Raw genomic sequence first — 27489 nt, forward strand, 5'->3', positions numbered from 1 at the left:
TGTCTGAGTGAAACCTGAGTCCCTTCTCTGCTCTGTCAGACCCCTCGTTCTCGGACGACATGAGTGACCTGGGGAGCGACGGTGACGTGTCACGAGGGCCCAGCGAGCCGGCGGTGAAGCGGGAGAGGATCGAGCTCAACCACTCGCTGCAGGAGATCTGAGCTGCTCCACGCACGCGCGCACACACACACACACACACGCGCTCACAGTGACCAGCTGACCTGTGTGCATGTTTTCCCACGGGCTCTCATACCCTCGGACTGTGGGGATGGCACAGCCAGCGTATCTCTGGGTTCTGCGTTATGCTGCAGGCCTGAGGGTGTGTGTGTTTATGTGTGTGTGTGTGTGTGTGTGTGGGGTCGGCGAGAGAGGGGGGCTGTGTGCTGTAGTTCCCCACTCCGTTCTGTCCTCCGCGTTTGCCCCTGTGTTTGTGACTGTGAATCTGTAGTGTGTATGAGTGCCGTTACTCTTGTTATAGCTGTGCCATAGCTAGTGTTTATTCCAGTGCCTTAGATCTATAAAGGAAAAAAAAAAGCAGTCTGATTAAAACCAACACAAACACCCACCCCCCAACTCTATAGGAGGAGCACTCCCCTCCTCCCACCCCACCCCCCTCCCAGCTGTGCCTCTTAATGCAGGATGAATGTATGTTTTCATAACCTCAAGAGAACGCTTTCTAAAGCACCTTCTAGACTTGTAGGAGACTTAGGACTAACTCGCACACCTTGCACTCCTATAGCTGAGCGCATGTCAGTGAGACTCCGCCTAAGGCACGCCTCTAACCCCCCCCCCCAGCCTGCAGAGGGCGCTCTCTCCCACTCCCCAGAGCCTTGTCTGCCCAAAGCACGCCTCGTCCCGTCCCCATTCCCCTCGGCCTGCAGATGGCGCTCTCTCCCACTCCCCAGAGCCCCTGCTGCTGCGCTGACTGCAGTATGGAACCCTTGGCCATATGAGATCGCCCACACTGCTATGACCACTGGGGCGGCGCCACCTGCATCTGTCCCCAGAGGCAGCACGTGTGGGGGAACCTGCTTGGAGAAATTCCTCCAGTCTGTTTTCTATCTCCCCTTTAAAACCTACTTTCCTCTCTGCCTCACTCTGATTTTAAAGAAGCTAATGTTTATATATTTACATATGTATTTAAAGTGCACATGGCCTCAGCTATGATGTCAACCTGATTTCTTTACAAACGTGTCTGCCAGAGTAGTATGTTTTTTAACACAACAAATCAGGCCTGTTATACAACGCACATTTTTAAAGAAGTAGTTGTCCCCATTCCAGTAGGCCTTACACAGCTGAGTTCAACCCTGTTGCATTACGTTTCGTGCCGGTGTACATTTAACTGATTTGAGTGACGGGACGGACAGTGATTATCAGTGACTCTGCTCAGAGTACCATGACATGTAAATATGTGGCGGATCTGCGAGTCGTTGCTCGAGGGGTCCCTTCTGAAAGCCTTCAGGACGCCTGAGCTGAGTCCAGTCCAACGTTTAGCGGCCTTAACCACATCCTGACCGACTCCTAACACAGCCAGTCCGGATTGACTGGAGAACCTGCTCTAGACTGATCTGACGTGAGGGTTAAAGACTCTAGAGCGTCATGACGCCCAGCTCCTATAGGGGGCACTCCTCCTCCACACAGATTTAACGTGGGGACAGTTGCAGCCTACATTGCCTGGGATGTGTGTGGGTCCTGGGCTTGTTATTACGGTCCTGATGGCTGCCCCCCAGCTTGGAGACCCTCTGAGCTAAGAGGAAACAAATAAAGTGGTGAATCTGTAAGGTGTAAATCCCACATAGCGTAATTATTTACCTGCACGTGTTTGTCTTTACCCACAGCTTAATCCTGAGCAGATCGCCTTTTTAAATAATATAATTTTTAAAGAGCTGAATTATTAGCTACGTTGGACCCCCCCCTCCCCCCCGATGTATAATAGTGAGTTTTAAAAAGTGAAATTGAGACTTTTAAGGAGATGTATGGAAAAAAAAAAAGAATTGTTTAAAAATAACAAGCTCCTTGAGCTTCTTGATGGTTTTTGCAGTTCAGTTTTCAGACCTGTTGAATGTGTTTGCTCTTGGTACCAGTTGAGTGAGTGGCTTTGGATCGTTCCCATGTCCGCACCCCTCTCCTCCGGACCTCCTGGGCTCCTCTCGAGTCGCGGGCTGCTTCCCAGAGTTCTCACGGCTGGCACCAACCCAGATTTTTTTTTTAGTTTAAAAAAAAAAAAAAAAAAAAAAAAAAAAGGCAAAGATGAGATTCCTGATGTGTGGACATCTTTGCGTCCGGTCTGTGAATATTCTAACTGTGGGCTTCTCCTGTGTGAAGCCTGCTCTTGCCTCTCGGTACCACATGCCGTCTGACCCCTGACCCTCCGCATATTTATTAGCGCCGCTCCGGACACTACCCATCCTCTCGGCCCATTCCAATAGTTGTATGATGTCTAAGTCCTGAACTAAAGATTTGGTAAAAGCTTTTCTTAGTCCATGTTTTTAACTTGTGCCTGTCACAGTAACTTGCCTTTAGAGTATTTGGAAAAGGTATTTTCTGTGTCATTGTTTTTTTGTAATGCTGTTTAGACTTCTCTGGTTGAGGATTATTTTTATTGGACTAGACTGATTCTTCTCACAAGTATATTGATACTTTATTTTTGTGTATTTTTAAACCTGTTCTTGACTTCTTTACCGGGCCAGAGAACAGAGACTCTGTAACAAACTGCATAGTTCAATTGTATTTTGTACCGGTTAAAAATAAAAACAAAACTGGTGTAAGCCGCATTTCTCTGTGTTTGTGTGTTTTTCCCATTCTTGGATCAGCAATAACAACACATGCATCGTTTATGGAGAAGCATTGAAGTTTATAAATATATTTAAAATTTACATAGAAAGAAACAGCACTAACAGTGCAGCCATATTGACTGATTAACCTCCACCCCAAAACACCCCTCGGTACGTATGCACACACAAGCAGGTTTCCATGACGATATCGATCTAAAACTATAAAACATGTATCATGTGCGCCCACAATTGTTTTTTCCACAAAATCCTACTTTTTTTTTTCTTTTGGTCTTTATGGCAAAGCAACACTATTCACAGCCATCAGAACATACAAAGAGGCATCTGGAATCGGAGCTGCGCTGTGTTCTACCACAAGTACAAATCTCAGATCACAATTCAAAAAAAGGGTTCAGATACAAAAGGCCAGGTCAGTGCTCAACTTGGTCCTCCACAGCAGCAAGGACTTTTGGATCCATGGTTTTAGGTAAGTGTGCGCTCTCCTGTGTGTGTGTGTGTGTTCTCTCCTCACCTTCTCTACGGTGTGTAGACCTGGCTCAGTGAACTAAAAGTGCAAACTGTAGACCAGTAGTAGACCCCCATCAACACCAGCGTAACACCAGCGTACCCCCCCCCCAGCAATCTAGCAGGTCCCCGCGCCTCCACGTCACAAAGAGCAGCCCGCCATGTACTTCCCTGAGGGGAGCAAACACAGGAGAGAGAAGACAGAGAAAGGCACATCAGTCATCTAAACAGTGAGTTAAAAGACAACCGCTCTGCTTCAGCGACATGAAGTAGCACTCAGGGATGGGCAAAAATACATCAAAATGGATTTGAAAATAAAATATCAAATACCCTCATTTTAATTGTATCAAAATAAACTACAAAATACAGTAGCCACACCATGTATCAAAATAAAACACTGAAATACTGCATTTTTGTACTGAAAATACTTACATTAAATGGAGCATAAAATCACTTTGCAAACCTTCCATATCCATCTATTTAATCTATTCCTCCAGGTAGGGTCACGACCCTTTTAGTTAGTTTTTAACTAGCTGGGTAGCGTGTAAGTGCTAAATGGGGTTATACTGACGCCAAGGGGCAAAAATGTGGATTTTGCATCGTGTTGCTTTAGGTAATTCATGAGGCACTTTTTGAGCAATGTTGCAGGGGCACCTAACCTGACCCTAGCCAGATGAATGAAATTCATCTGGCTATTGCCAGGTTAAGGGGCACCACCTAACCGGTTCCATGTTTTCAGATGATTAAAGTTCTCAAGAAAAATCTAATGATTTTTAAGTTCTCAAGACAATTGAGGTTGGTGTGAGAGAGGGGGGTGTAATTGGGCACGTGAGCAACCTACATGTTACTCATCTTGGACTGAATCATCTTCCTGAATCTCAATATTCTGATTACAAGTCTGGGCAAATTACTGTCAGCACCAGTCAGAGGCTACATTCATTGTTTTGCACTTTTATGACGTCATGAAATCACCAAAAGCATTGGTTTTACCAAAACTATTTGGCAGTATTTTTAAACTACAAAATACACACAAAAAAAGTATTTTGATACAAAATACGAAGCCACTTTCTTCAACCCAATAAAATGGCAAAATACTATTGTATTTGAAATAAGTATTTTAAATACATGTATCATAAATACTACCGATCCCTGTTAGTGCTGACACATCACAGACAGACCTTCTCCAGTAGCCTAGCTGGTAAAGTAAGGAGACAACACAATCTTTCTGACGAGTTCAGAGCAGACAGAGTAGCTAACTTCAGAGGGGTTACTACTGAGCAAGGTTACTGGGTTACCCTGGTAACCTCTGGAGTAGCTGCTGATCTCCAAACAACACGCCACTTCAGAGACAATAGCTGTGCTCAGTGAGTGCAGTTTCTTTTGGAGACGGACCACCAGGTACTGCACTGTGCTGCACTGTAGAACAGGCAGGCTACACCAGGCCCGTAGCTGGAGCCCTCCACTCGTGAAGCGTAAAAACAGTTTTAGAGGACTGGTCTGAATGTACGAGCCGCCATCACGTCTGGTGTAGCCAGTTCCATTGATTATAGTGGAAACTAACTGCTGCAGCAAACGCTGTGCAAGCGGATCGCCTCAGTCACGTAATTGATGTAGCCCCGCCTGATCGCTAGCCCGCCTGATCGCCTCAGTCACGTAATTGGTGTAACGAGCCTGTAGAACTGTGATTTCTGCTCACCTGTGGCGAATCTCTTCTTCACCAGAGACATGCGGTACTGGGTGCCCAGCAGCTCCAGATCCAGGCCCGACAGCGACGCCTCACAGCCCACGAACTGCACCGCCAGGCTGGGAGGAGGGCCGCGAGGCGCCACCAGGCATTGCCAACTGGCACACAGCGTGCCAGAGCCTACGTCAGGGGAAAGAAGCAGTCAGCTGACGACCACCGGGCCAGCCGAGCCAGGGCTGAACTCATTTCAACATGACAAACCGGCTCTTTAAGGTCTCAGATAGAAAACACCAGAATGGTCTATACATATTGATGTGGATATTGGGTAGTAAACAGAGCTTGTCATTCAGACAGTAAAGATATACTATGGTCTCATCAGATCAGATAAAACTAGAAAACCCCAGGCCATCAGCTGTTAGCGCCATCTAGTGGGCATGTTTGCCTTAAGTCTTAAAAACAACTTTTTTCACATCAGGTTTTCCAATATGTACAGGTGAGGCTGCGTGTGTTGTAAGGTGTTAAACATGGCAGTAACCTCTGCTGTGATTGGTTGGGGGCTGAATAAGGTGTTAAACGTGGCAGTAACCTCTGCTGTGATTGGATGGGGGCTGAATGTGTTGTAAGGTGTTAAACATGGCAATAACCTTTGCTGTGGTTGGTTGGGGAGAGGTTGGGCAACTTCCACAGCAGACGTCTCTCCTCGGCATTCCTGTGAAGACAGATTGAACAGTCAATCATCTGCTCGCCCCATATTCCCGAGTGACACGGGGAGGGTCCCAGTCTGGGTCACTAACACCAGGAGGACGGCTGATGGGAATGCAAAGATGTGTCCATGTACAAAGACGTGTCCATGTGCAAAGATGTGTCCATGTGCAAAGATGTGTCCATGTGCAAAGATGTGTCTAAGATGTGTTAATGTGCAAAGACGTGTCCATGTACAAAGACGTGTCCATGTGCAAAGACGTGTCCATGTGCAAAGATGTGTCTAAGATGTGTTAATGTGCAAAGACGTGTCCATGTGCAAAGATGTGTCTAAGATGTGTCCATGTGCAAAGACGTGTCCATGTGCAAAGATGTGTTAATGTGCAAAGACGTGTCCATATGCAAAGATGTGTTAATGTGCAAAGATGTGTCCATGTGCAAAGATGTGTTAATGTGCAAAGACGTGTCCATGTGCAAAGATGTGTTAATGTGCAAAGACGTGTCCATGTGCAAAGATGTGTCTAAGATGTGTTAATGTGCAAAGATGTGTTAATGTGCAAAGACGTGTCCATGTGCAAAGATGTGTTAATGTGCAAAGACGTGTCCATGTGCAAAGATGTGTTAATGTGCAAAGACGTGTCCATGTGCAAAGATGTGTTAATGTGCAAAGATGTGTTAATGTGCAAAGATGTGTCTAAGATGTGTTAATGTGCAAAGACGTGTCCATGTGCAAAGATGTGTTAATGTGCAAAGATGTGTCCATGTGCAAAGATGTGTTAATGTGCAAAGACGTGTCCATGTGCAAAGACGGATGTGTCCATGTGCAAAGACTTGTTCATGTGCAAAGATGTGTCCATGTGCAAAGATGTGTCCATGTGCAAAGACGTGTTCATGTGCAGTTCTCAGTCAGTCTTTGTTTGGTGACCTCTCCTGTCTAGCTGCTTCAGCCCACCTGGCTGTCTGTCTGTCAATACTGGAGCCCTGGCTGTCTGTCTGTCGGTACTTGACCCTGTTTGTCTGCCGCTCACCAGGATGTGGCAGGTTGATTCTGTCTGTCCATCCATCCATCAAATGTTCAACTCTAAAGATGCAGCATGTTAGCACTACACGTCTGTTTGTCTGTGCCTGATCAGGATGCAGCTGACAAGTCCGTTGCCGTGTGGTCAAGTCCGTTGCCGTGTGGTCCAGTCTGTTGTCGTGTGGTCCAGTCTGTTGCCGTGTGGTTTAGTCTGTTGCCGTGTGGTCAAGTCTGTTGCCGTGTGGTCAAGAGGCAGCAGCTGAGTTGAGAACAATGTTTTACCGCCTTTTCAGGTATGTTTCTTTTTTTAATATGCAACAATGTTTGGCATGTATGATCATCATGTGGCAATGCAGACTGCATCTTTACAAAAACGCTTAGGAGGAGCGTCAGATCGCCCATTAATATTAGTTTAAACTAAACTAAACACGACACCATTAATATTAGTTTGAACTAAACTAAACTCAACATGACACTATTGATATTCATTTTAACTAAACCAAACATAACACTTTTAATTTTAGTTTAAACTAAACTGAACATGACACCATTAATATTAGTTTAAACTAAACTAAACACAACACCATTAATATTAGTTTGAACTAAACTAAATTGAACATGACACTATTAATATTAATTTTAACTAAACTAAACATGACACTATTAATATTAGTTTTAGCTAAACTAAACTGAACATGACACTATTAATATTAGTTTAAATTAAACTAAACATGACACCATTAATATTAATTTTAACTAAACTAAACATGACATTATTAATATTAGTTTTAACTAAATGAAACATGGCACCATTAATTTTAGTTTTAACTAAACTGAACATGAACTGGGTAAGATGTGCCAGTGGGGTAAAAGAGCGGAGTTGGGTAAGTTGACAAACCACCTGTACGCAGTCAGGATCTGGTAAGAAAAGGACGTTGCATTGGCCGGGAATCGAACCCGGGCCTCCCGCGTGGCAGGCGAGAATTCTACCACTGAACCACCAATGCGTACTTAAAGGGGAAATAGAGGCCCCAGAGAACGACGGCCACAGCTGCTGGGGAATTTCATGCATTCTTCTGGTTTAACTTTGGCCAGCAGAGGGCGCTAGAACAGCAGGAGTTTCACAACACTTATTTATTTCAGGTTAAGATATTCAGCACACACTTATTCAGCATGCCATACAGCTAACATACGAAATAGAATTTTACCAATAACCAAAAGTTAATAATCATACACACTATGACATTAAGATAGAGAGGAATTAACAGCAGAGTAAGATGTGCAGAGGGGAATTAAAAGCAGGTAAGATGTGCTGTCTTTGCCCTGTTCACCACACCGCACTATTCCCATGTGATGAAGGGTTTGCACACTCATTAACACTCTTTCCTCTTCACTAATTAGTTGTATTGAGAAGACCTGCTCCATGTGCTGGGCCTGTGGCTGCATCTAATAATGACGAATGAAGAAGCACGTGCCCTTTGATCATAAGTGTGTATGTGTTTATCATTATCATCATCATCATCAACTTTTCTTACTGGTAAAATTCTCATTTTATCTAATTTGTGTCTGCTCTGAATACAAGCATGCAGAGTATCTAAATCCTGTCCGTGCTGTGTGTCTGCTCTGAATACGAGCATGCCGAGTATCTAAATCCTGTCCGTGCTGTGTGCTACTCTGAATACGAGCATGCTGAGTATCTAAATCCTGTCCGTGCTGAGTATCTAAATCCTGTCCGTGCTGAGTATCTAAATCCTGTCCGTGCTGAGTATCTAAATCCTGTCAGTGCTGAGTATCTGAGTGTCTGTGGAGAAACTCCTGCTCTTCCAGCGCCCTCTGCTGGCCACAGTTGAACCAGAAGAATGCATGGATTTTTCCCTGCCACTGCGGCGCTCGTTCTTCAGGGTCTCCATTTCCCCTTTAAGTACGCATTGGTGGTTCAGTGGTAGAATTCTCGCCTGCCACGCGGGAGGCCCGGGTTCGATTCCCGGCCAATGCATCGTCCTGTTTTGACCGGGCTCCCAACCGCTCCACCGACACGTGGACTGAGACGTTACTGCAGACCATGTGGTATATCAGAACAGAGGGCTTAACCGGAAATCAGGTCGAATCACATCCCCTTGCTGAGCAATAACATTGATTCTGACCGTGATTGATCTGCAAACTGGTAATACTGTTTTTTAAGTTCCGTTTTATTGTCTGTATGTTACCGTTTTGTACAAAAGCATATGACAATAAATGTATACAACCATCAACACTGATTTCAGTATTCTTAATACTTAAATCAGTGGTCCAAACAGATACCACTATTTTAAGCACAGCGAATACTGCTATATGCACTCATTTATCATCACGTATACCATCTACGTGTCAGGATCAAAGTTATCACTTGACAAGTGGAGGTGATAAGACCTGTTTACCGGTTCAGCCTTCTGACATTCGGCATAAACCACATTGTCTGCTTGCGTCTGTTGGGGTGTGTGTCTGAAATGGGTCTGCACTGCAGTGTGTGCGTGTGCGTGTGTGTGTGTGTGTGTGTGTGTGTGTGTGTGTGTCTGCCTGTGTTATGGTATCTATCTCATCAGTGCTGTGTTTGTGTGGTGAGAAGCCTGAAGTTAGAGTGCCCTCTACAGGCCAAAGTTAAACCAGAAGAATGCACAGTTCCCCAGCAGCTGTGGCCGTCAATCTTCCAGGGCCTCAATTTTCTCTGGAAGTACGCATTGGTGGTTCAGTGGTAGAATTCTCGCCTGCCACGCGGGAGGCCCGGGTTCGATTCCCGGCCAATGCAACATCCTGTTTTAACTGGGCTCCCGACCGCTTTGGACCAAACCATGTTTATGGCAACTGCTTTATCTAATGCCTACTCAATATCCACGTGGCATTCAGGATGTGGTGTGTTGGCAACAGACAAGACGGACATCCTGTTTTAACTGGGCTCCCGACCGCTTTGGACCAAACCATGTTTATGGCAACTGCTTTATCTAATGCCTACTCAATATCCACGTGGCATTCAGGATGTGGTGTGTTGGCAACAGACAAGACGGACGTGCACTGAGAGACATGTTGGAACTCAATTTGTAATGTTAATGAGATGCTACTGCAGACATGTTGGAACTCCATTTGTAATGTTAATGAGATGCTACTGCAGACATGTTGGAGCTCCATTTGTAATGTTAATGAGATGCTACTGCAGACATGTTGGAACTCCATTTGTAATGATAATGCCTGAGATGTTACTGCAGACAGCGGTCTGCCTGAGTTTGTTAGTGTGTTGTCTGAAATGGGTCTGCACTGTAGAAGAGACAACAGTACACTTCCACAATACACACCTCATCCACCAGGGGGCACTGCAGGTCTCTGTCTGTATCTGCATAGACATAATATACATAGACGCCGCATTGGCTGCTGGAAACAAGAAATGCGGCCGCCATCTTGGACCGGTCATACTCCTCATTGCGTTGCAGCAGAAAACACAAGATGACAGCACTGTGCAGCATGTTCCTGCTCAAATCGGCGGACCATACTCGGGGGATTTACTTTTCACAAGTAAGATTTAACATTACCGTACTATTGGTTGTATTTTGTATTTTCGAACAATGTGGCCTGTATCATAGCTACATGTATGACCTTTGCAGCAAAAAATACCGCGTGAAAATCTGTTCGGTATTCAGTGAGATATGATTAATTAAGTGTGCTGACAGCTCATTGCACCGGCCAAACAGATTACACTGAGTGGAGTGGATGACCGGTCCAAGATGGCGGCTCCAAATCTCGTCAGCGCTAGTAGGGAGCAGCGGTCGATGCGGCGTCTATGTATATTATGTCTATGTGTATCTGTGTCTGTCTCACCAGGATGCGACGGGATGGTTCTGTCGGTCTGTAGTTCTGTGTATTTCTGTCTGTGTCTCACCAGGATGCGCCAAGTTACGCCTGCCTGCCTGCCTGCCCGCCCGCCCATGATGTGTGGATCTGCGTTACGTGTCTAAATCTTGTCAGTGCAGTGCTTCTGTGGTGAAACTCCTGCTGTTCTAGCGCCCTCTACAGGTCAAAGTTAAACCAGAAGAATGCATGGATTTTCCCGGCAGTTGTGGCCGTCGTTCTTCCAGGCCCCCATTTTCCCTCCAAGTACGCATTGGTGGTTCAGTGGTAGAATTCTCGCCTGCCACGCGGGAGGCCCGGGTTCGATTCCCGGCCAATGCAACATCCTGTTTTAACTGGGCTCCCAACCGCTTTGGACCAAACCATGTTTATGGCAACTGCTTTATCTAATGCCTACTCAATATCCACGTGGCATTCAGGATGTGGTGTGTTGGCGACAAGACGGACGTGCACTGAGAGACATGTTGGAACTCCATTTGTAATGTTAATGAGATGCTACTGCAGACATGTTGGAACTCCATTTGTAATGATAATGCCTGAGATGTTACTGCAGACAGCGGTCTGCCTGAGTTTGTTAGAGTGTTGTCTGAAATGGGTCTGCACTGTAGAAGAGACAACAGTACACTTCCACAATGCACACCTCATCCACCAGGGGGCACTGCAGGTCTGTCTGTCTGTCTGTATCTGTCTCACCAGGATGCAACAGGATGGTTCTGTGTAGTTCTGTCTGTGTCTCACCAGGATGCAGACGAGTTGCCACTGCAGGCCTGTCTGTCCATGATGTGTGGATCTGTGTTACGTGTCTAAATCTTGTCAGTGCAGTGCTTCTGTGGTGAAACTCCTGCTGTTCTAGCGCCCTCTACAGGCCAAAGTTAAACCAGAAGAATGCATGGATTTTCCCTGCAGCTGTGGCCGTCGTTCTTCCAGGCCCCCATTTTCCCTCTAAGTACGCATTGGTGGTTCAGTGGTAGAATTCTCGCCTGCCACGCGGGAGGCCCGGGTTCGATTCCCGGCCAATGCAACATCCTGTTTTAAAGGGGAACTTTGCAGCTTGTTTAGTTTAATTTACCTTAACTTCACAACTTCGGAGTCATTGAAATGGTTATATGACTTGTTTCAGGTTGAATGGTGGCCGTCTCGCATCCCCCTAGCGCCTGTGAGCAGAAAAACCACCCTTGCAACTTTGGGCTGGCGGGCCGACAGCCTCGGAGACAGAAAGTCTCGCAGCCTCACGATGTGTAGACTGTGACTGTGCACCCGTCTGTCTGTCTGTTTGCCTGTCTGTCTCTCAGCAGGATGCAGTGGGTTTGCACTGCTGGTCTGTCTTATAAGCATCATGTGTGTATCTGCATTACGGTCCAACCAGCCTGTTGTTCTAGCGCCCTCTACAGGCCAAAGTTAAACCAGAAGAATGCATGGATTTTCCCTGCAGCTGTGGCCGTCAATCTCTGGGGCCTCTATTTCCCCTTTAAGTACGCATTGGTGGTTCAGTGGTAGAATTCTCGCCTGCCACGCGGGAGGCCCGGGTTCGATTCCCGGCCAATGCAACATCCTGTTTTAACTGGGCTCCCAACCGCTTTGGACCAAACCATGTTTATGGCAACTGCTTTATCTAATGCCTACTCAATATCCACGTGGCATTCAGGATGTGGTGTGTTGGCACAGCAGGTCTGACTGTGTGTGTGTGTGTCAACCAATCATGTGTGGATCTGCATTACAGTCTCACCAGGATGTGGTGGGTCGGTCGGTGTGTGAGAGAGAGAGAGAGAGAGAGAGAGAGAGAGAGAGAGAGAGAGAGAGAGAGAGAGAGGCATCCCTCCTGGGAGAAATAGATAAATGTGCCCACTTAGCATACCAATATTTACAGTCCTGCCACATTTTAAGAGAAAACTTCACATAGAAAAAGTGCATACAGTATATAGTTTTTGTAAACTATAAATAGTTTTATATAGACTATTGTATAAGTTTCCTTTAGATTTAGATTTAAGAATACATGTTTAAGTTTTCTTTAAACATGGATTTAGTTACTATTTTTTTTAATAGTAAGTTTTCTTTTAGTTTAGATAAGTTTCCTTTCTTTGACCCCCCTTAAAACAAATATTGTATATGTTTGTATTGTCATGTTACTGCTTTGGCAACACTATTTTCTGAGTCATGCCAATACACCATTACAATGTACAATGTGAATGCCACTTCCTCACAGAATGTCCCAATTATCAACACTTAAGAGCTATATTCTACCCACAAATTGAAATCACTTGTCCCGGCTTAATGACTGCCACCAATGAACAAAAACTACAATTCCTCCTGGGAGAAATAGATAAATGTGCCCACTTAGCATACCAATATTTACAGTCCTGCCACATTTTAAGAGAAAACTTCACATAGAAAAAAGTGCATACAGTATATAGTTTTTGTTAAATAGTTTTATATAGACTATTGTTTAAGTTTAAGTTAAGCTTACTTAAGATCAATTTCTTTATTTATTCTATGTTGCTATAAGTTTCCTTTTATATTAATCTTACATAACTCTAAAGTTTTTTAAAGTTTTCTAAGTTTCCTTTCTGTTACAAATCGCAACTTACTATAAAGTTACTATACTATACTACTAACTATAAATTACTTTAGATACATTTTTTTTTTTTTTTAAATAAGTTTCCTTTAGATTTAGATTTAAGAATACATGTTTAAGTTTCCTTTAAACCTGGATTTAGTTAGTATTTTTCTTAAACATAAGTTTTCTTTCTTTTAGTTTAGTATTATAAGTTTCCTTTCTTTGACCCCCCTTAAAACAAATATTGTATCTGTTTGTATTGTCATGCTATCACACTATTTTCTGAGTCATGCCAATAAAGCACATTTGAATTTGAATTTGAGTGTGTGTGAGAGAGAGAGAGAGAGAGAGAGAGAGAGAGAGAGAGAGAGAGAGAGAGAGAGAGAGAGAGAGAGAGAGTGTGTGTGTGTGTGTGTGTGAGTGTATGTGTGTGAGAGAGAGAGTATGTGTGTGTGCATGTGTGTGAGTGAGTGAGTGAGTGAGTGAGTGAGTGAGTGAGTGAGTGAGAGATGTGTGTGTGTGTGTGTGTGTGTGTGTGTGTGTGTGTGTGTGTGTGTGAGAGAGAGAGAGAGTGTGTGTGTGTGTGTGAGAGAGAGAGAGTGTGAGTGTGTGTGTGTGTGTGTGAGAGAGAGAGTGTGAGTGTGTGTGTGTGTGTGTGTGTGAGTGTGTGAGAGAGAGAGAGTGTGTGTGAGTGTGTGTGTGTGTGTGAGAGAGTGTGAGTGTGTGTGAGGGGAGAGAGAGAGAGAGAGAGAGAGAGAGAGAGAGAGAGCGAGAGAGAGAGAATGTGTGTGTGTGTGTGTGAGAGAGAGAGAGTATGAGTGTGTGTGTGTGTGTGTGTGTCCGTGTAACTCACCAGGTGGCAGCCGGTTGGCACTGCAGGTCGGTGGCCGTGTGGTCCAGGGGCAGCAGCACCTGCACGGCCGTGAGCTGGGTGGAGGGGGCGGTTGCCGGGCAGCAGTGGTAGTCCAGGGAGATGCGGGTGACCGAGCCGCTGCGCTGGCACTCAGCCGACAGGAGCAGTGGGGCGCGGCCAGGGTCCTGAGACGACACCTGACGGACCAATCACATCAAAGCCTCACTTAGCCAGGCCAATCACATCAAAGCCTCATTTAGCCTGGCCAATCACATCAAAGGCTCACTTAGCCTGGCTAACCACATCAAAGCCTTACTTAGCATGGCCAATCACACATCAAAGCCTCACTTAGCCTGGCCAATCACACATCAAAGCCTCACTTAGCCTGGCCAATCACACATCAAAGCCTCACTTAGCCTGGCCAATAACTTTCACCTCGATTTGCTCTCAAGAGCCATTTCAGTACGAACGCGAGAACCACTGTACGAATATTTGCCTGTTTCATATGACGTCACTGTTCACACCACCCCTACTAAGCACTCTGACCAATTTAAAGGAGAATTCCGGTGTGATACTGACCTAAAGTGTGTTGAAACATGATACCGAGTGTGAACGAATGTCTCATAGCCCATCTCGGCTTGTCCCCTGCACTCCAAAATCTGGCGCTAGTTAGCCGATGCTACCAACAGCTTTTTCAATGGTGGTGCTTCGGCATCGGGCTAGCCATGCAAATATATCACTGTTTTACACCATTTACGAGGCTCAATGTATCTCCACACTTCATTGGTAGACTTCCGAGGGCCCTGACATTTAAAACGAGGCATTGAGAACTTTGAAAAAGCACTGGTAGTTTACTTACAAGACGATTTATACAGACAGTATCTTCACGAAGTTTAGCATTTGCAGCCATCTTGAATTTAGTCACGACAAGTCGAGCGACGAGTAAGAATGAACAGGTATGATAAGGGATCAGATTCCAAAAAAAATTCAGTGGAAATGCATGGATTCCAGTTTCCTCCAGTAGCAGCAACTGGAATCCATGCATTTCTACGGAATTATCCATATGGAGATCTTCAAAGCCTTGCGCTATAATTCCAACCCTGTTTATAAACGAACCTGTCTGTTGCTGACAAGGCCTATCTCAAATTTCCCGTTTAACTCTTCTACATAGAATAGGCTATAATTGCGCAAACATTTCAAATCCCGCAAACATTTCAAATCCCGACTTTAAAACGACAAGGCGTGGACCGGCAAAATAGGCTATTACGCATAGGCTACAAACAATTTCCAAATCAGTTTCAGTAGCCTACGCTACGAGCTGGCCTAAGATCTGAAGTGGCAGACGGATAGGTTACATTACAACAGCAAGACAAAATATACACATTTGGACCAAAGGTCCATTTATTAGTTTTTTTTTTTTTTCAAACTGCAGAAATCAAATTATTAGGCTGTTCGCCTACAATCAAACAAGTAGAACACTTAGGATATGCTTTTGTGAAATTTTATAAAATATATAGAGAACGGAAAAAAACGTTATTAACCGGTTTTGTGGATTTTAGAATAACGTTTCTGTTCCGGAACAGTTGAAGACCATTTTGTTTTCGTTTCAGTTCCTCGTAAAATTCCGTAAAATTCTGTTCGTTTTCGTTCCTTGAACCGGTTCGGAGCCCTGATGGCTAGCCCGATGCCGTAGCACCACCATTGAAAAAGTGTGACATCATGTTACAGATGCGGGCGGGAGCGGGACTAAAAATGACACATTAATGCGGGAGCGGGCAGGAGCGGGACTGAAAAATCAGTCCCACGCAGACCTCTACTCCAAACACTTTAACACACCTGCCGACCTCGCCTCCACCGAGCTCTCTTGCTCACCTGCTGACTCCAGAACTCTTGCTCACCTGATACACTTTATCACACCTGCTGACTCCAGAACTCTTGCTCACCTGATACACTATCACACCTGCTGACTCCAGAACTCTTGCTCACCTGATACACTATCACACCTGCTGACTCCAGAACTCTTGCTCACCTGATACTTGAGCAGGCCCACGTTGTAGTAGGAGGCCTGTGGGTTAAGCTCCGCCTCCCTCTGCAGGTGAAAGGTCAAGGCCTGCATGTTGAACCAGAAGTCCCTGAAGTCCGGGTCACTCTGGGATGGGTCACTAGTGGAGAGGGAGACACACGCACACACTGTCGTTAACACACACTGACGTTAACATACACTGACGTTAACACACACACTGACGTTAGCACACACACTGACAATAACACACACACTGACGTTAGCACACACACTGAGGCGAACACACACTGACAATAACACACACACTGAGGTTTACACACAGAGACACACACAATGAGGTTAACACACAGACACACACACACACACACTGACGTTAGCACACACACTGAGGTTAACACAAAGACACACACACACTGAGGTTAACACACAGACACACACACAATGAGGTTAACACACAGACACACACACAATGAGGTTAATACACTGACGACTCTGATAAGGATGGGTGCACACAAACTCCTGTACAATGCCAGCCAACCTGCACAGAGCATTTGTTACACAGAACGCCAGCCAACCTGCACAGAGCATTTGTTACACAGAACGACAGAGAGGACCTTACTGTTCTACTGGTTCCACGGTGTGGTTCTACGGTGCGGTCGCAGGCTTACCACTCACTCATGTTTTTCAAGGAATCCTCTGACTAGCATTTAAACTTTGACCTTTGAACTATAACAACCTTATATCTGCAAGCATACTATTATAACTCAGAGGAAACAGACAAACATTGGACGGCACAGAATTTTGTGTGTGTGTGTGTGTGTGTGTGTGTGAGAGAGTGTGGGTGTGTGCACAGAAGGAAAACACACAAGCCAGCACCCAAAACCGACACACAAACACACAGGGTGAACACACACTTTAGCTCCCACACACACGTTAAAGGAATGTGATGTCGTGCAACGACGTGATGCAATCGACTCCTACAGACTTTCCCCTAAAGATGCTAGCTGCAGCAGCAACATTTCCGGAAAGGTACTGGCTTGATGAAATTCATTCTGGACTCTCTATCCAACCACATAAAGACCTCGGGATACTTCGGTTTGGCTTTAGGGACCCTCTACTCACTACCACGTAAGTGTAATGTTGTTTGGAACTGTAGAAGAGGTATAAAAATAGCGTTTTGTAGGCGAAATGACATGCCCCGGTCACGAACAGGCAAACGAGTTTTGACTAAAAACGGTAAAATCGAACTTTCTCAAAACACATTCCGAATTACATGATTTTGATGTCAACTCAACGTATGTACTCCCAATCATCCGTAAATTGATCTAAAGAGCATTTTACTCCGGATAATTCCTTTAACACCCACGACCAACACACGTTAAGCACAGTAGGAGCATGCTGGTTCATGTGTTGGAGTAGAAGTGTAAAACGTCCCACATACTCGACGCACCCGACCAGTAGCGCGACAATGTGACGTCACAGAAGCACCGTAACCATTTATACTCGCGCGTGGTGGTCGCAACACTAGTTGCAATATTCTCCTGAACAGAGGTGTCGCTGTTGTGAAAAGACTAACATTAACTACTTACACAGCAGAAGAAGCTGCAGTAAGAAACACCAGTAGCTAGCCTCTGTGATGGTACTTCAGACTTTGGTTGCTACTATTCACAACTACCATCATCATTATCATGTAGTTTCCAAGGTGTGTGCACAGGTAGATAGATAGATAGATAGATGGATATATAGATAGGTACTTTAGTCATCCCGAGGGAAATTTTAATAATTTAAACAGTTTAGTTAGCTAGCTAGCTAGCTTGTGTAATTTGTGTAATTTCCTGAAGTGGAAAGAGATTTTGTTCAGGCCTTAATAGATATCCTTTGTTTGAAAATAAATCGTTTCTATTCTTTCCTCTTAATTCCATGTGTTGCAACTCTCACTGGTAACTTTGTTAACTTATCCAGCAAACTATTAAAAATTCACGACTGTAACAAAACACTGCAACTCGCTTGCCCTCGAACTAGTCCATCTTCCTGTTTCCGCCTTGTCGCGCTCGTCTGAAAAAAAAAATGAGTGGTGCGCTACCTCGCGCTACACGGCCAAAACCCTGGCACGCCAGAGAGATGTACGTCATTTTGACGTCACATTGTCGCGCTACCGGTCGGGTGCGTCAGGTATGTAGAAGCCTTAAGTGTTGAAGGACTGTGTTTGGTCAGTAGTATTTTGTTTCTGTGTGTGTGTGTGTGTGTGTGTGTGTGTGTGTGTGTGCGTGCACACGCATCTCACTTGTAGAGAAGCTTCTGGTTGGGCAGGAAGTGGTCAAGCCGTGAGACGTTGAGCAGGCGGAAGCTCAGGATGGGAGCGTTTGGGTTGGCCGTGAACACGCGCGTTATCCCAGCTGGGAAGGACATGGTCAGGTCCCCTGTGATCTTCACCAGACAACTGGAGACGAGACCACACACACACACACACACACACACACACACACGTCACATCAAACTGCTAGAATAGCGGAACTACTACTGTTTATGCTGGGCTTATTTCAATGCACTCAGTGACCGCTGTTAGAGTGCGAGTGTGTATGAGCGTGTGTGTGAGTGTGTGTGTGTCTACCAGTTAGCCTTCTTTGAAGTAAGTCTTGGGGTAGCCTGTATTCATAACTAAGGTTGTGTGTGTGTGTGTGTGTGTGTGTGTACCAATTGAGTTAGCTTACTTTGAAGTAAGTGTTGAGGTAGCCTGTATTCATAACTAAGGTCATGTGTGTGTGTGTGTGTGTGTGTGTGTGTGTGTGTGTGTGAGAGAGTGTGTGTGAGTGTGTGTGAGTGTGTGTGTGAGCGTGTGTGTGTGAGAGAGAGCGTGTGTGTGAGAGAGAGAGCGTGTGTGTGAGAGAGAGAGCGTGTGTGTGAGAGAGAGAGCGTGTGTGTGAGAGAGAGAGCGTGTGTGTGTGAGAGAGAGCGTGTGTGTGTGAGAGAGAGCGTGTGTGTGTGAGAGAGAGCGTGTGTGTGTGTGTGAGAGTGTGTGAGGGTGTGTGTGTGTGAGAGCGTGTGTGTGAGAGAGAGCGTGTGTATGTGTGTGTGTGAGAGCATGTGTGTGTGAGAGAGCGTGTGTATGTGTGTGAGAGCATGTGTATGTGTGAGAGCGTGTGTGTGTGTGAGAGCGTGTGTGTGTGAGAGAGCGTGTGTGTGTGAGAGAGCGTGTGTGTGTGAGAGAGCGTGTGTATGTGTGTGAGAGCGTGTGTATGTGTGAGAGCGTGTGTGTGTGTGAGAGCGTGTGAGAGACAGCGTGTGTGTACTGACCGGTTGTGCTGTCCTCCTTTGAAGTAGGCATTGATGTATTCGGTGATGGCGGTGGCGACTGGCCAGGCCTCCTGAGTGCTGACGGAGATGGGACTGGGCCCCCGGGACAGACCAACTGACCAGAGCAGGGGGGGGGGACAGTCATGAAGATTCAGGAAGTGCTAATGTTACCCAGCAACATGGCTGTCATCAACATCCTTATAGTATTGGTGCATTTCTAGGTGTTTGTGTGGGTGTATATATATGTATATGTATATGTGTGTGTGTGTGCATATATACTCTGTGTGTGTGTGTGTGTGCATATATACTATATGTGTGTGTATGTGTATGTGTGCGTGTGCGTGCATATATACTATATATGTGTGTGTGTGTGTGTGTGTGTGTGTGTGTGTATGTATGTATATATGTATGTGTGTGTGTGTGTGTGTGTGTGTGTGTGTGTGTGCATCTCTCTCACCTCTGGCGGGGCTGGGTGCCCTGGTCTGGCCCCCCCATTCGCTGGGGCTGGAGGAGGAGGAGGAGGTGAGGGTGGGGCTGGGGTCGGGGAGGGGCGAGGAGCACAGTGACCTGGACTGGACACGCATGGGAGGAGAACACACGTTAGCCCCCACACACGCACGTTAGCCCCCACACACGCACGTTAGCCCCCACACACGCACGTTAGCCCCCCCACACGCACGTTAGCCCCCCCACACACACGTTAGCCCCCCCACACACACGTTAGCACCCACACACGCACAGGAGGAGAACACACACGTTAGTACCCACACACACACGCGCACAGGAGAACACACACGTTAGCAACCACACACACACACTCACACACACACGCACAGGAGAACACACACGTTAGCACCCATACACACGCACAGGAGAACACACACGTTAGCACCCATACACACGTTAGCACCCACACACGCACAGGAGGAGAACACACACGTTAGCACCCACACACACGTTAGCCCCCCCACACACACGTTAGCACCCACACACGCACAGGAGGAGAACACACACGTTAGTACCCACACACACACGCGCACAGGAGAACACACACGTTAGCAACCACACACACACACTCACACACACACGCACAGGAGAACACACACGTTAGCACCCATACACACGCACAGGAGAACACACACGTTAGCACCCATACACACGTTAGCACCCACACACGCACAGGAGGAGAACACACACGTTAGCACCCACACACACGTTAGCACCCATACACACGCACAGGAGAACACACACGTTAGCACCCATACACACGTTAGCACCCACACACGCACAGGAGGAGAACACACACGTTAGCACCCACACACACGTTAGCAACCACACACACACACAGGGAGGAGAACACACACGTTAGCACCCACACACAGGAGGCATGCTTCTAGCGCCTCCTCCCCTAACCTGTGGATGTGCGTCTTTTCTCCTCACACACACGTAAGCGCAGCTGTTGTGCTATAAACAGTGAGACATGGCTGCTAGTTCAAGTGATGCTATGATAACACATAATAATGGGCTAATATCAAGTTGATTTGCTCACTTTCATCTCTCAAGTTTGTGTTGCTAACCTACCTAGGCTGTGGGATTTTGGTCATTTAGGCCTACTATTTGGGTTCAGTGTAATTTAGAAATAGGCTAAGCAACCATCGCAAACTTTTACATCTAAAGAGAGATCCTTGCTAACCATCCCGCTAGCTCAGGTCACGTTTGACAATAGTGCTCGCTAAAATCATTCAAGCAACACTAAAGAGTTTTTTGTACCTTAAAAGAATGTTTCCAAAATTGTTTCCGTGGTTCATCAACTCGTAACAGGGTAAACGGCACTTCTGCATTTGTTTGCGGTCCTCTATCGGCTATAACCGCACTATGTAAGTTTGCCAGATCGGGTAGCGGATCTGTAGTTCGATGGAATGAAACATAAGAAACTACAAATTTGACTTGCATGATGTCGCAATATCGTAGCCTACTTTCATAAAATCATGCAACATATTCTACCTTGTCTATGGACATCGTTATTTACAAAGCCGTTGGATAAACAAATTGCGTGCGTGCGACAGAGGAAAAGTTCTTTGGTGTTGCTTTAATGAACATTACAAGACACTTATCTCTTCTATGATCCCAGAAAGATTTTCTTAGACTTTTACATTTTTTGAACATTTATTTTATCTAATGACATACAAAACATAATTAATTGCATCCACATATCCTTATGCGCTATGTGCAACTTTTATTCACTAGACTAAAACCGTGAGTCAAGGTCAATTACTCTCACGCATCTCTTAAAGTGACAGGCACTCAATTACACCTACACATCACCAATGTGCACTCAATTAGACCTACACACCACATTAAAGATATGCCTAAGTGTAATAGTTTAATAATAGTTATAGTTTTAGAATAGTTTTCAAATTGCTAAATATATTTACTAAATATGACATAAGCCATTATTTTCCATGTGTGTTTGTGTGGAGAGAGTCAAGCAGAATCTGGGATGGCCACTGGTGTGAATAATCACACTACAGTATATTCAATATTACGATGTCAAGGTGGTGGGGCCCCCAAATCAAATAAATTTTTTAAAAAGTATCGAAGAAGTATCGAAATTTTAGTCTAGTGAATAAAAGTTGCACATAGCGCAATTCTTGACTTGGTGTCGGTATCGAAACATTAATTTTGGTATCGTGACAACATTAACACACGTTAGCACCCACAACCGACACACACACACAGGGAAGAGAACACATGTTAAGCACAGTAGGAGCATGCTGGTTCATGTGTTGGAGTAAAAGTGTAAGTGTTGACGGACTGTGTTTGGTCAGTAGTATGGCAAGGTGGTGGCAGTAGATGCTAGCGGCTGTGTAGGGTGGTGGTTGTGTAGGGTGGTGGCAGTAGATGCTAGCGGCTGTGTAGGGTGGTGGTTGTGTAGGGTGGTGGCTGTGTAGGGTGGAGGTTGTGTAGGGTGGTGGCAGTAGACGGCTGTGTAGGGTGGTGGTTGTGTAGGGTGGGGGCAATAGACGCTAGCGGCTGTGTAGGGTGGGGGTTGTGTAGGGTGGTGGTTGTGTAGGGTGGGGGCAATAAACGCTAGCGGCTGTGTAGGGTGGGGGCTGTCCTACTCACACGCTCACACCCTCCCAGCTGGCCAGAGGTCCTCTTGGATCGGACGCGATGAGGAGGGGCCGCCACCAACAGCTCAGAGCTGTCCTGTCTGAAACTGTGCTGGGAAGCTGAGAGAGAGAGACAGAGATGGAGAGAGAGAGAGAAAGGGGGGGGGGGGGGGCTCTATTTTAGCAATCTGAAACACCTGGTCAGAGGCTCAAAGTTTTAGGTGTGTCCAGTCTACATTCGCTAATTAAACGGCGTGATTTTGTGATCAGAGGGCAGGCGCATTGTTCAAAAGTGTTGTCCTTATGTTTCTTAATCAGTCATGGGCGTCATTCAGTCATGGGTGTCATTCAGTCACTCATTCCCAAAAACAGCAAGCACCGCAACATCAAACAGCACGTCTGTATTCTGACAGTCAGCACATTTGAAGTAATCTGCTTGCATGCAAGACATTATATGCAGCACAGGGATTCCACTAAACCTTGCTGTACTAAAACCTGTGTGTGACTAGCAGAGCACAGTCTACATGCATCTGCACTCGCCTGTTATTTTAATTATTTGAGGCAAAGTGAAACTAACTTCACCGTGGTCTCATAGGCAATGACAAAACTGTTCTACACAGTTATTTACTTTCATTATTGATGGACAGTCGAAAACAAAGCCTGAAAAGCAACACTTGCCCCCAATAATGTTCGAGTGACTGTTGGACAAATATCAAATATAAGTATCAAATACAAATATAAGTTGTTTGGGACTTGTTGCTAAGGGCTGCTTACATCTTGTGACAGTGTGTGCTTGATATACGCCTTTCGCTTCAGACCAGGTTTTTCTAGGTCAGTGGTGATTTTTAGTGGGTGTAAGATAGCGATTTGTGGATCATGTGCCTAGGGATGTAATGGTATGAAAATTTAACCTCACGGTTATAGTGACCAAAATTATCACGGTATTTCTCAAAGTGTGTTCAATATGTTCAGAAAGCACTGATAGGCCTACACAAGCTGAAATAGTTTCAAAAAGTGTCCTGTTCACTTTTTTCTTAATGTTTAATTGGCTATGTGCTTATAGCTTAACTTACCCTACCATAACTTGGAGTTTGCTATTTCTGTTATTTGGAAGCAATGAGTGAGACCAAAGTAAGCGTTCAAAATAAAACTTTAGGCTACTGTATTCGCCTGATAACATGAGTGGAATGGATTTAATGTGGACGCGAACATAAAAAGACGCAGAGTGGCCACATGATACAGTGCATATTTTGCGGTGAAAAAGTTCCGCCTTTTAAAATCAGTTGTAGCCTAATCCGAATCGTAGTTAAAACCATCAATTAGACAACAGAATCAGTAGGGTACCAGTTTTGTTCCATTGTACCAGGCCTACTGTGTGTCAAAAGCAGGCTCGGTTGAAGCTGGGAAGGATTAAACACACGGTTTCCACACCGCGGTAATCAACAGTGATAATCATGATGTTTGAAATGAAAACGGTAATTATTATCGTCAACTTTTTATCGCGGTTTACCATTATACCGGTAATTGTTACATCCCTACATGTGCCAGACCACACCTGTTTCGTTAATTGACACACCCCTGGGCACAATGTTTAATTAAAATGGAGCGCATGAAAAAAGACGTGTAAGATAAGAACCAGCCTTGCGTCGCACGTTGTGCCGGGTGCACGATTGGGCCCATGAAGTACTAACTGATACCTCGCACACATAAAGAGCCCGAGAGGTGTGGTGCAGCGGCCAGGCTGTCCAGCAGGGTGCGCTGTGTACCTGTGTGGGGGACGCGGCTGCGGGTCAGCCGAGGGCTCATGTCCAGGCAGTCCTGGTCCTTGTCCGTGGAGAAGCACAGGTCCTCCTGCGGCCCAGAATGCCGTGTGAGTGGCGGCCCGTTGCGGCGCGGCTCCTCATCACCGGCCCCTCGCTGCTTGGGCCCCCTACTGCCCTCCGGGCCCCCTGGCGCCCCCTGGGGGACACTGCTGAAGGGGTTGTTGTGCACTGAGCCCCAGTGCTGGAGCTCCTTCTTGGGGTGGGAGGGGTTGGTGGCCGGGGCGCTGGGGGCTTTGGGCAGGGGGGCACTGGAGGGGTGGGCAGTGGAGGGGTGGGCAGCAACAGAGTGGGCAGCGGAGGGGTGGGCAGCAGAGGGGTGGGCAGTGGAGGAGTGGGCAGCAACAGAGTGGGCAGCAACAGAGTGGGCAGCAGAGGGGTGGGCAGTGGAGGAGTGGGCAGCAACAGAGTGGGCAGCAGAGGGGTGGGCAGCAACAGAGTGGGCAGCAGAGGGGTGGGCAGCAACAGAGTGGGCAGCAGAGGGGTGGGCAGTGGAGGGCTTACTGCTGACAGCGCTGCCATGGGCTGATGCAACCGCTGCCACTGCTAAAGAGGCCTGGTGAGTGGGGCTGCCAATCATGGTGATCGCGAAGGGATTGTCCAATGGAGACTCCAGAGGGGGCGGGACACTGCGGTCTCGTTTCCTGTCCTTGCGGGCGGAGGAGGAGGAGGAAGAGGAGGAAGGGGGAGGAAGAGTCTTGGTGCTGTCCTTGCCGAGGGGGACGGAGAAGGGGTCTGGGGCGTGGCTCTTTCGGGAGGGGTGGAGGTGCGCGGCGGGGGCCCAAGCGTCCTGCTGTGGGAGCGCTAGCGCCTCCTGGTGGGCGGGTGGCTCAAACGCGGCCAGGAAGGGGTCCTCCTGCGGGAGGTGCGTGCAGTTCCACACCGTGGCCTCCACGTCCGGCAGCGCCTGCGAGCGCAAGATCGGCGGGAAGCAGAAGGCACTGCCCCCCCCTCCACCACTCTCCACCTCGGGCGGAACGCAGGGCGAGTGCCCGGGGCCCCCCCACGCACACACCTCGTCCGGCGTGAGGGGGGTCCGCGCGGGAGAGGGCTCTCGGAAGGCGGACAGGAAGGGGTCGGGAGGGCGGCGCAGAGACGACGCCTCTTTGGTGGACGGAGCGGCGGTCGGCGGCGGCCACGCTGCCCAACCACTAGGCTCCGGGGACGGCCCCAGGGGCTGATGGGAAGGCGAGTCCAGGCCAGAGTCCTCCACGTTCTCGGGAGAGGAAGAGTCTGAGGAGAACGCAGCGTCTGGAGATCAGAGAGAGATGGTCAGAATAAACCACAAACAAACAAACAAACACAAGCCATTCAGTGATAGCATAGATATAGAGAGCAGGGATAATGTATAGAACGCCAGTCATTATCGGGAAAATAAGTCCCGACAGGGTGAACCGGTCTTGCTTCGCCCTGAAGGGACTTATTTTCCCGATAATGACTGGCGTTCTATACATTATCCCGCTTATTACATGGCTTCGTCGTGGCTTTTGCTGAGAAACAAATAGTTTGCAACACGCAGAACTTGAATCAAAAATTCTTTAGAACAGCTGATCAACCGTCTGTTTTCACTTTTGAATGAAGTTCCATTGCAAGAAGTGACTGGACTACTTGCCGAGTGATATGAAAGACTTCAATAATAAGCACAAAACACATTTTCCTTGACAGCGGTCTGTTATACATAGCAACGGTCTGTTAGAGACATGCAGGGTTAGTTGTAGTGTTAGGCTGCAGTGTTAGCTGTAGTGTTGGGCTGCAGTCAGTGTTTCCCATACATTGACTAATCTTAAATTAAATATAAGGTCAAATCCTTGCATTGCCATTGAGCTGCGCTTTTTACACACGCAGCCTTTCCTTGCCCCGCCCCGCTCTCTCTCGTAGCCCGCTGCCCCTCCTCTGCATGGGCATTTAACAAAATATTCACGATTGTTGAAGGATTGTTGTTACCACATAGAAGCATTGCATTGAAGACGTCTGGCTAAATTGCTATTAAATCCGCTTAGCATCGTGACCATGCTGCGCAAATTTGTTCAAAACTGCTGCATTGAAGTGAACTCTGGTAAGGTCTTATCACAGCATAGTAGGCTACATTGAAAAGACTAAACTAAGTTAAGTTATGAAATCAAGCAGTATCTCAAAGCTAACGTTAGAATACTGTTTGGATGTCGAATTTAGAATGCTTAGCCTACTTACAGCTGCTTGTCAATTTCGTTGAAGGGCTCATTTTATTGACTGACACTGAATGTTTGCAAAATCCCGATGTAAATGGAAAAGTGTTTTCCAAAATTCAAAAGTGCTTGTCCCAAGGAGGGATTTTTACTTTTTTTTTTTATTTTAACTATGTAGAAAACGTTATGAATTGCATCCACACATCAGCAGCCTTTCAACTGTGTTACAATTGCAAGGGTTCCCTCAAACATCTTAAAGTGACAGGCACTCAATTAGACCTATACACTACCAAGACGATCTTAATATCACACCCCCCCCCCCCCCCGTTGTCAAAGTCAGCTACCGCCACAAATTGAATCCAATTCTGTGGGAAACACTGGCAGTGTTAGCTGTAGTGTTAGGCTGCAGTGTTAGTGCACTGCAGGGATAGTTGTAGTGACATTGCAGTGTTTTATATGTGTTTTGTATCATTAAGCCTTAAGCAGAGACTGCGGACCATGTGAATGGGAGTTAGTGAAGGTGATCTAAGAAGACAATTTACATTCAGATGCTCCAAAGCCGCCGCGCAGCTGGTCTTGACCCGCAAAGCTGCTGGACTTGAAGGCCTCGAGGGGGGGTCCAAACAGGGCGTCAGGACCAGTCACTGCGGAGGTCAACCTGGAGAGGGGGAGAGCATCACTGAAGGATACTGCAAATGCCCCCTCAACGGCCTGAGGGTCTGAGCATGGCATTTAAATTGTGTGCATGTGTATGTGTGTGTCCTCTGACTCACCTGCTGGGGTCAGGACTAGAGGTGGATCTGCGGAGACCTCTCTGCTCCCCCTCTGAATGAGAGACATACAGAACCAAGATCTCACACACACACACACACACACACACACACACACACACACACGCGCGCACGGACACACACGCACATTATGAACAAAACCTATGCAGCAAAAAATACCCAGATGTTTAGCATGGAGTGGCCTGTTCTCACTCTCTCTCTCGCTCACACACACACACACACACAGGTCTGCTTCACTGGGCCAGCACAAGCTTGTTCTCTCCTTTATCTGATGTCCCTTGTACTTATCTCCTCTCCTAT

At 46.6% G+C, this 27489-nt stretch overlaps 2 protein-coding genes across 5 annotated transcripts in view; one reads left to right on the forward strand and one right to left on the reverse strand.

Moving 5' to 3' along the window:
* rfx2 (regulatory factor X, 2 (influences HLA class II expression)) overlaps positions 1-2774 on the forward strand; it is a 45245-nt gene extending 42471 nt beyond the window's left edge. For both annotated transcript variants that reach the window (XM_042111533.1, XM_042111534.1), the window contains one exon: positions 40-2774. In XM_042111533.1, coding sequence (XP_041967467.1) covers positions 40-161 — 122 coding nt within the window. In that variant the 3' untranslated portion in view covers positions 162-2774. The remainder of the gene's footprint in view (positions 1-39) is intronic.
* A 629-nt stretch (positions 2775-3403) lies between these two features.
* fcho1 (FCH and mu domain containing endocytic adaptor 1) overlaps positions 3404-27489 on the reverse strand; it is a 76365-nt gene continuing 52279 nt past the window's right edge. For all 3 annotated transcript variants that reach the window (XM_042111527.1, XM_042111526.1, XM_042111525.1), the window contains 12 exons: positions 27172-27223; positions 26941-27056; positions 24180-25484; positions 22427-22533; positions 19758-19872; positions 19301-19415; positions 18291-18446; positions 16013-16145; positions 13984-14180; positions 5625-5689; positions 4993-5160; positions 3404-3467 (listed from right to left, as the gene is read on the reverse strand). In XM_042111527.1, the coding sequence (XP_041967461.1) occupies positions 3439-3467; positions 4993-5160; positions 5625-5689; positions 13984-14180; positions 16013-16145; positions 18291-18446; positions 19301-19415; positions 19758-19872; positions 22427-22533; positions 24180-25484; positions 26941-27056; positions 27172-27223 (2558 nt within the window). In that variant the 3' untranslated portion in view covers positions 3404-3438. The remainder of the gene's footprint in view (positions 3468-4992; positions 5161-5624; positions 5690-13983; positions 14181-16012; positions 16146-18290; positions 18447-19300; positions 19416-19757; positions 19873-22426; positions 22534-24179; positions 25485-26940; positions 27057-27171; positions 27224-27489) is intronic.

The sequence above is a fragment of the Alosa sapidissima genome, chromosome 12 (assembly GCF_018492685.1).
Source record: "Alosa sapidissima isolate fAloSap1 chromosome 12, fAloSap1.pri, whole genome shotgun sequence".
NCBI classification, from domain to species: Eukaryota; Metazoa; Chordata; class Actinopteri; order Clupeiformes; family Clupeidae; genus Alosa; species Alosa sapidissima.